This window comes from Coptis chinensis, chromosome 5 (genome assembly GCF_015680905.1).
Source record: "Coptis chinensis isolate HL-2020 chromosome 5, ASM1568090v1, whole genome shotgun sequence".
Classification (NCBI taxonomy): Eukaryota; Viridiplantae; Streptophyta; class Magnoliopsida; order Ranunculales; family Ranunculaceae; genus Coptis; species Coptis chinensis.
This window is the reverse complement of record NC_141460.1, coordinates 33,855,237-33,864,746: the sequence shown is the minus strand read 5'-3', so window position 1 is coordinate 33,864,746 and position 9,510 is coordinate 33,855,237. Positions and strand designations below refer to the sequence as shown.

The 9,510-nt window shown below is 35.7% G+C and overlaps 1 protein-coding gene across 2 annotated transcripts; it reads left to right on the top strand.

Moving 5' to 3' along the window:
- The first annotated feature begins 5,763 nt into the window (after positions 1–5,763).
- On the top strand, positions 5,764–9,123 carry GPDHP (NAD-dependent glycerol-3-phosphate dehydrogenase family protein). Of its 2 annotated transcripts, none has more exons than XM_086559937.1 (11): positions 5,764–6,245; positions 6,313–6,389; positions 6,477–6,549; positions 6,630–6,847; positions 6,943–7,050; positions 7,252–7,315; positions 7,420–7,457; positions 7,548–7,668; positions 7,762–7,816; positions 7,930–7,978; positions 8,787–9,123. In XM_086559937.1, the coding sequence occupies exons 1-11, from the start codon at positions 6,083–6,085 to the stop codon at positions 8,967–8,969; spliced, it is 1,149 nt and encodes a 382-aa protein (XP_086416063.1). In that variant the 5' UTR covers positions 5,764–6,082; the 3' UTR covers positions 8,970–9,123. The 2 variants fall into 2 exon arrangements, with proteins under 2 accessions (XP_086416063.1, XP_086416064.1); XM_086559938.1 differs by having other exon boundaries at positions 5,949–6,188.
- Positions 9,124–9,510: the final 387 nt, after the last annotated feature.

The window sequence follows — 9,510 nt, the reverse complement described above, 5'->3', positions numbered from 1 at the left end:
GTCGTTCATTAGTCTACTACAGACCACATGCCATGGTTGTGTGGTACCTTCAAATCTTCATGATTTCCTTTCAGACCAAATGTGGTAGACAGCCGCACATACAAATACTTTGCAAATCTCTGCAACAGTGGTATTAGAGTTGCACATTCTGAGAATATTTGAGTAGGGGCAATCGAAGAAGAGATGCTTCTTACCTAAGTTTTAAGTAAAACTCTTAGTTAATATTTACTATTCCCATAGTCCCATAAGCAATTCCATGTATGAATTTTTCGAATAAGCCTAGTTACCTAGGATTTTTAATGGGTGGGCTTCTAGATATCACTGTGTTATATGAGACCATGGACTAAAAGTTTTGATTTGATGTATACCAATAGGTCCGCCCAAGTTGCACACCTAAATACCTAATTCAGAACCTCTTGGTCCAACTTACCAGACAATGTCGATAATTTGGGCCTTCGTCCAACTGTGTAATTAATTGGGCTCTAAACCCTAACAACTAAAATAATGTGGATTGATCCATAAATCAACCAAGGAAAGGACTTAAATCTGCCGCATGGCAACAAGCATAAATGAAGAGACGGTAGTGTCGTTTTTTTTCGGTTTCAGGTTAAGGCTCCACCTATAAAAACTCAGCAGCACACCTTTGACGATATTTTCAACCCTCTTGGCGTGGTAGCTTAATCATACTGCTAAACGGACGGTGGGAGCGCTTAGATTGAAGTTTTGAACTTTGAAACTTGACTATGAGAAAAGTAAGTGCTAGCGAAATTGAGAGGGAAGGCCTACTAGCAACTACTGTAAAAAGAGTTGCATCTATGCAGTCCTTGGCTGCCCAACATTAAATTATCTCTTAAAGTTTACACCCACCAGCATTTAAGTGGCAATTCCTAAGCGTTTTAAATAAAAAAAAAAAAAAAAAAAAAAAAAAAAAAAAAAAAAAGAGGTCCCCAAATGGTTGGGACATGGATGACATCGATTTTTCCTTAAAAGGTAAGAGAAAAAATATAAACACCAACATCTGTTGTCCAATCTTTTCAACTCGCTAATTTCTAGTGGAAAATTATAAAATTTGTTAGTGATTTTCCACTATAGATTTGTGCAGATCTCTATTAGAAAATTTTCACTTTGTAAAAATTATAGTAGGAATTATAGTGGGATAGTAGTGTTTGTTTGCAAAAATTTATAGTGGAAAAATATGAGATTTGTCAGTTTTGCTAGTGTTTGTTTACATGGTCTGATGGCAAATGATATTTCAATTTTTTGGAGATATTTTTTTTATATTTCAAACTCAATGAAATATAACAAAAACAAAAAATAAAATACAAAATAAATTAAATTAAAGACAAATTTAGAATGATTATGAGAGAAGGCGTAACATAATATTAGCATTGAGAAAAAAATCTTGTAAAAGTGTATTTATTTGTAGAAGATTTATCTTCACCTTGAAAATATCTAGGAAAGGTGGTAATAAAATAAAAAGTATATGAACTCTTTTTGGAATTTTATCGAACAAATAATGCAGAACAGTTTACCAAAATTTCAGTAGAGTAGCAGCATACGTAAAGTGATAATAGAATTCTTACAAAAATATTCATTATGCTAATGCATATCGGATTTGTATTCATTTACGTCATCAAAACCACAACAAAAATATGCGGCCAAGCCACATGCACAGAGTGATAGAGCCCCCCATGATCCAAGTCGCCCTATCAAGTTCGAAAAAAGGTTAAGTATTACACTGTTTCACAATATAAGGGCTGACACTTCAGTCAACAACTGACATACCTTCAGGTCGAAGAAGCGAGAAAACCAAAACGAATCAAGGCAATGATGCCTAATGAGACCATGCCCCTTATGGATGACTTACTATACAACCCAAACACAGTAAAATTTTTGAGGATTAGACTTAGTAGCACACACACTCACGCAGCACAACATCAGCAGCAGCGCAGCACAGCCCAGTAGCAGCAGCAGCACAGCACATCACCAGCAACAGCAGCATCACAGCACATCACATCACATCATCAGCAGCAGCAGCGCATCACTAGCAGCAGCGCATCACTACCACTCCACCACACTAGCACACACACCACCACCACTCCACCACACTAGTACACACACCACCACCACTCCACCACACTAGCACACACTACAGTCCACCATTACCACACACATAGCAGGACACACACCACCTACACCAGCCCACTACACAAGCACACACACAACCTACTGCACCAACATCAACAAACACATAAAATCACAGACATATACAATAAAATATTCAAAAGTAACAACAATACCACTTGTTCTAGTATAGAAACCGAAAAACAAGGTCGCATCAAAAGTAACAACATATATTTCAAACATAGAAACTGAACAAATTAATGAAATATACAAATTCATATACTCAATAAACGAAACAAACAAATTGATACAAACATACATACATGAACAACAATCCATACAGCTAATGTATTATATTCAACCAACAAAACAATAACAATCAACCATTCTAAAAATAATTATAACCATTAATCAAAACAAAACCAACATTAATTAATTAAACTAGTATGCAAATTCATCTGTTCCAACAAAAACCTCGACTTCTTAAACTTCCCCACGCGACGAAGTGCACAAATAATCGTATTATAAGCATACACATCAGGTTTACAACGGAACCAATTTCACATTGAAGAAATGACTAAACGAAGTCCAAAAATCAAACAAGAACAAAAAACAACCACTAATCATCGGTTTAACAGTCGTGAACTATACTACAATAAAAAAAGGCCTTAACAACAACCCATTCGAGATTCTATCACTTTGTATTGGTTATCAATCTCTCAAACATTGGTTGGGACCTTTAAAATCAAAACCAAAATGAAAGCAAACTAAATTAAAACCCAAAAAACGAAATTAAAACCAAAACTTACCCTGGAAAAGGCCTTGTTGTTTGGAGGTGGAGCTGAGAACTTGGATTCAATCTGAAAAAAAAAAAAAATAAAAAAAAAATAAAAAAAAAAAAAAAGATGAAAAAATGAGACAGAGAGAAAGAGAGAGAATACCTGAGAAGAGAGCAAGTTGATCGAGCGAGAGAGGTGGCAATGAGAAAGAGAGGAGAGATCGAGAGGGAGAGGTGTTTCTATTTTCCATGCACTAGTGGAAAAATACCGGGTAGCTTATATGTGGCACTACAACACTAATCTATCAAGTCTTTTAACATTTTATGTATAGTAGTAATTACAAATTTAATAGTACTTATTTGAAAAACTAAAAAATAACCTTAATTTTTTAGCCGGGCCGTTATTGGGTCGGACGGGGTATGTCCATAATTGGCCCAATAGTCTTATTGGACAACATTTAAGTTCTAAGTCCCTATCTTATTGGTTCTGATTCAATCGGGCTTCCGACCTGACTCGGCCCATTGACAACCCTACTTAAAATCCAAATCAACATAATTATTGAAAAAACAAAAAACCACAAATCAACACAAACCAAAAATTAAGAGATACACATTTTCCTTAGGCTGAAAAACATTTGACTATATGTCCAATGGTGTGTTTCCCACACCCCTTCTTAACACAATCTACAATCTATCATGTAGCCGTTTATCAGCTATTGTCAGTCCATGCTTTCTAACTTTCAGCCCAAATATCAAATATTTGACACCAAACTATGCTGCTTTTAATAAAATCGCGTGCCATAATAGCCAACCCAACTATCGAAACACCGCGCCAGCAAGCCCACAATTTAGCCCAAAGCCCACGCGGTGTTTAAAATACTGTGCAGTTTTTGAAACATCACATCATATAGTTTAGCCCAAGGCCCATGTTGTTTTGAAGCCGCCGTTGTTTTTTGAAAACCGTGCCAAATAAGCCCACAACAGCCCAGGCCCATGCGGTTGGTTTTTGAAAATCTATAATACAAAACAGCTCAGTTTTTAAGTAAAGTTATAAGGGCTTAAGTGGTGGTCCTGATTTTCTCGAGGATCTGTGCTAATCCTTGAAGAGTCCTATTTACCTAATACTAAAGAGTTTGCTTGAAGAGTCTTATTTACCCAATACTCTAAAATAGACAAAAACTTCCAAAACCTATTTAGCTAATACTAAAGTGTTTGCTTGAAGAGTATAATACAAAACAGCTCAGTTTTTAAGTAAAGTTATAAGGGCTTAAGTGGTGGTCCTAATTTTCTCGAGGATCTGTGCTAATCCTTGAAGAGTCCTATTTACCTAATACTAAAGAGTTTGCTTGAAGAGTCTTATTTACCTAATACTCTAAAATAGACAAAAACTTTCAAAACCTATTTACCTAATACTAAAGTGTCTGCTTGAAGAGTTATATTTACCTAATACTCTAAAATAGACAAAAACCTCCAAAACCCCGACTAAAATCCTTCAAATCCCCTTTTCTTCACGCAAATAGGTATAGTTATTTCACATATTAAATTATGGGAGAGGTTCTATGGACATATTTTATCTTAACATGTAAACAAACTCAAAATCGTTAGGGCATTTATAAGTTTTGGATTAGGCTAATTTTTAGTGGATATGATCTCATAACTATTCTAAACATTATCACAAATAATCAAAAAAAAAATCAAACTTGTCAAATGTAGTTAACAATTTACAAAATTTGGCTAATTGTAGACCGTTTATTTTCACCATTTTTGATACTATATTTGGCAAGTTTAGAATTTTTTTTTTATTTTTTGATTATTTGTGACAATATTTAGAATAGTTAGGAAATCATATCTACAAAAACTTAGCCTAATCCAAAACTTATAAATGCCCTAACGATTTTGAGTCTGTTTACATGTTAAGATAAGATATGTCCCTAGAACCCCTCCCTTAAATTATATAATTGTTTCATTGTTTAAATACCCATATAGCTTCTCCTACCGTTTGAGAAACGTGCAGTGTACAAATTGAATATGGATTACACAAGGAATGAACACTTAAAGTTGTCTACGTACACTCTGCTTCTGGATGAACAAATTGTTCTCAAAACATATACTCGGCTAAGATGATTTTCTAAGGTATATTCAGTTAAGGGTATCACAATGACACTAACAAGTTCAATTTAAAGGTCAAAGAAAAAAAATATGGTAATTCTACTGTAAAAGTTAAATTTACATGTATTCATTTAATTATGACTTGAGTGGTGTAGCCACGGGTTAAATTCTGATTTCCTCAGGATTTGTGCTAAAAATATTTTGAGAGTCCTATTTAGTATATACTACTAAAAACAGGTTAAACCAAAACAGTCCTTCCGGATTGAAACTCTAATAGATTCTAAGACAATTAAACTAACCACAATTACCAAGTCTACTAATGCCATCCACAATTTTCCTAAAACCCAGTTAACAGGCACACCCAACTAAGCTCCAAGACAATTAAACTACAAACAAAACCATACCTTAAATATCAAATAAATACATCCACAATCGACCATATGAAAGTAAAACATTTATATAATTGGGAAGCCAGGAGCTAAATTAGTATTTGTGAGTTCAAGTTAAGTCTATGCTTTGGTCATTTAAATAAGTCAAAATTGAGTTCAGTTAGAAAAAATATCCAACAAATGTTTCAAAGGAAGTATTTGAGGCAAGAGTGGCGTAGCCACGGATTATAGCTAGTCTACACATGTTATTGAACACTGCATTGTACATTGGAGACAAAGTCAAACCAAACAAGTGGGAGCCGTTTTGATGTTTTATTTTTCACTAAAGATGGTTGTAAATGAGATCAGTAACTCTTTGGTTGTAAATGAGATCAGTAACTCTTTGGTTGTAAATGAGATCAGTAATTCTTTGATTCTGGCGAGATTCGAGACCCAAACCTCATCAACCAAAAGTTTTACCGACTTGGCTAGTCGGCACCTGGTAAGGTACGAAATTGGGTTGAACCGTGCAACATGCCATAGAGGTAACCGCCATAATTAACAGCATCCACGTTGTTTCCAACGAAAGACGTGTCTGTCATTCTCCGCCCAACTGTACCTTCTATTATATCCCTCCACCTCCATTAAAATCCACCTCTTCTCCCTTCTCACATTTCCAAGAAACACAAAGAAAGTCTTCTTGATGGCACCAACATTAGAAAATCAAATGACACAAGAAAACGAACCTACGTCCCAGGTTGAAGTGGTTCCTAAATACAAGGTGACGGTTGTTGGCAGTGGGAATTGGGGTAGTGTTGCTTCAAAACTTATTGCTTCTAACACCCTTAAACTCTCCTCATTTCATGGTTAGTCCTTCCTTCATTTTTTTTTTAATGCAATGCAAGTAGACTAAAATTTTTATTGATTTTTTAGATGAAGTTAAGATGTGGGTTTTTGAGGAAACGTTACCAACTGGTGAAAAACTCACTGAGGTCATCAACCAAACCAATGTAAGTAAGTCCAGTTTCTTATTCATTTTTACGATTTTTATGTATACGCCCCATACATTTTTTTATGAGTATTGGTACCTTTAACAGGAGAATGTTAAGTATCTACCTGGTATAAAGCTTGGGAAGAATGTCGTTGCGGACCCCAACATTGAACATGCAGGTGAAATATTGTTTTTTATGTGCATTGGAACGGGACTAGTCCAATTATTGATTATAGTTGTTTTTATGGGGTGTTTGCAGTGAAGGATGCGAATATGTTGGTATTTGTGACTCCTCATCAATTTATGGAGGGTATATGTAGAAGGTTGGTAGGGAAAGTGAAACCTGATGTTAAAGCGATTTCGCTAATTAAAGGTATGGAGGTGAAGATGGAAGGACCATGCATGATTTCCACTCTTATATCTGACCAACTTGGGATTAATTGTTGTGTTCTCATGGGAGCAAACATTGCCAATGAGGTAACCAGCGTTATATTTGTTTGTCGGTTAGTAGTAGCCTTGTTAAGGCATATGTGAAAATATTTTGATAAGATTGATTGAAATTGGTAATGTAGATTGCAGTGGAAAAATTTAGTGAGGCAACTGTGGGATATAGAGAAGATAGAGAGGTTGCACAGAGATGGGTTCGGCTGTTCAGCACTTCGTATTTCCATGTCTCGCCTGTGAGTCATGCCTGCTCTTGTTCATAATGTTTAGTATTTTTGTCAATAGTACTGCACAAGAGTAACTTAAGTAGTCGAAACAAAACATGTGTAACTTGTGCAACATCCAGTGTAGTTACAAAAGCTGTGCACAAAATTTGATATGAACATTCTAATTGGTAGGGATGATTGACTTCCTTTCATGTTTTGTGAAAAGAGCAGGTACAAGATGTGGAGGGAGTTGAACTATGTGGGACACTAAAAAATGTTGTTGCCCTTGCAGCAGGTTTTCACTTTTAGGCTCCGTCTCCTCTCTTTCTTTCAAGGTTTTCTTCTTTATACTCCTGCTAATCACTGAAATTGATAATTTTGATTCTACTTCTAACACAGGTTTTGTTGATGGCTTGGAGATGGGAAACAACACCAAGGTATATTATTTAACAGGTTCTTGACTATGGTGAACCAACCAACCGTATACAGGAAAAAACTTGACCTATTTTTGTTTCATGACTAACCAGGCAGCGATAATGAGAATCGGTCTAAGAGAGATGAAAACGTTCTCAAAGCTGATGTTCTCAACAGTCAAGGACAGCACCTTCTTTGAGAGCTGTGGTGTTGCTGATCTTATAACTACATGCTGTAAGGGAAAAGATACATTTTTATTTTTTTAATCTTTATACAATGTTCCAATCAAATACCATTTCAAGACAATGATTTTTCATGTTATTATAGTGGGAGGCAGAAACAGAAAAGTTGCAGAGGCTTTTGCAAGGAATGGTGGGAAAAGGTCATTTTCTTCTCTTCACTGGAACTTCTGGGTACACATAAAATGTTTCTTCGACTTGAATGTTTATCTTATCACTTACAAAGTTATCGTTTTTGTATTTGTGTACTATCCAGGTCGTTCGATGAGCTTGAAGCAGAGATGTTGCAGGGCCAGAAACTGCAGGTAAATAGTAGTGGGTTATGAATTAATTTTTTTTATTTCAAAGACTGTTTAACATTGCCAAGCATCAAGAAGGTCTGAATATTTTGGTTTTGTCAAAGGAATTATTCTGTTATATGTATACACCTTCGTAACAATGTCCTATAAATTCTGTGTCCCTTGTCCGGCACTGTTGTATATTTTCTTACCCGCTAACAGCAGAAATTTTGTTATAAGAACCCTAGTGAAAGACCCACAAACTTGCCATTTCCTTGTTCTTCCTGCATTTTTAAGCTTACAAACGAAAAGCATATACTCTATGTGAGAAGACCATAATTACATAAATAGGTCAGATACAATAAAGAATTGAGGGGCAGATGTTTAAGATTTACTTTTCAGTTGGTTCAGTAATATTTTCACTGGATTGGTTGTTAAAGTGATTCCGTGTTTGTGCACATCATCCATTGCTGCGTGTTCCTACCCTGTCTCTTTTTAAGGACTAGGTATCAGCGTCAAGTATAGTCTCCTTAGAAGTGCTCTCTGCTGATGTTAAGAACTACTAAAATGTCAATAGACTTTTCTGCATATCAACTAAGTAAATATTGCTACAGCACAAGCTGCAAAGAACGTCTTTTAGGAGATATTTTGCACATTGACAAATAACACTTTTGTTAATAAGAATCAGGGTGGAGGGACATTGGATGGGAAATCCAAGTAGGCTGGGCCTTAAAAAGGAAAAATTGAAAGAACACACTAAGTTGATTGCTTAATGTCATCATTCGTTATAATGTGTTTCTATACTATTGAACTGAAGTTTGTTTCTTTGTTGAAGGGCGTATCAACGGCTAGAGAACTGTATGAGGTCTTGAGCAAACGTGGTTGGCATGAATTATTCCCACTTTTCACGACAGTGCATGATATCTCCGTCGGACGGCTTCCTCCTTCAGCTATAGTTGAATATAGTGAGCACACACCCAATTTCTCTCTGGTGGAAGGCTCAGCCCAATATTACTAAATTCTAACAGCAGGACAGGGAGATTTTACCTAAATCAATGTAAACGTTTGGAGTTTACCATACAGTTTAGAATTGAACTTGGGATCTTGATAATTGTGTTTATGACATTGAGACAGTTTTATGTACGAAATCAATATTGTCGAGTTTCGCACTAGTTTATATGTTAGAGCATCTTTAGGAGTGAAACCAAAAAAACACTAATTTTTTTAACTAAACTAAACGCCAAACCAAAAAAACACTAATCATCTTTATGAGCAACATCAAATTTTCGACATCAAATGACGCGGTTTTGAATAAACTGTGTCATATAGTCTACGCGGTTTTGCCAACATTGCGCCATAGAAGCTCATGTGACAGGCCTAAGCCCACGCGGTTTTCCAAAAACCGCACGGTGTTCTCAACACCGCATGCTATATCTATAAAAGGATGACCAAAACCGCGTGGCTCAATCACTTTTAAGTTTTCTCTCAATTATAAATCCTCTCCTTAGTTAAAAAAAAACAACCTACCTAAACTCTTGAAATTTTGTATGGATCCTTTT

Excerpts from the sequence above, each read along its gene's own strand:
- GPDHP (XM_086559937.1), top strand. The coding sequence starts at position 6,083 with ATGGCACCAACATTAGAAAATCAAATGACACAAGAAAACGAACCTACG. Across the intron at positions 7,316-7,419 it reads TGTTGTTGCCCTTGCAGCAG|GTTTTGTTGATGGCTTGGAG; the intron begins GTTTTCACTTTT and ends CTTCTAACACAG. Across the intron at positions 7,817-7,929 it reads GCAAGGAATGGTGGGAAAAG|GTCGTTCGATGAGCTTGAAG; the intron begins GTCATTTTCTTC and ends TGTACTATCCAG.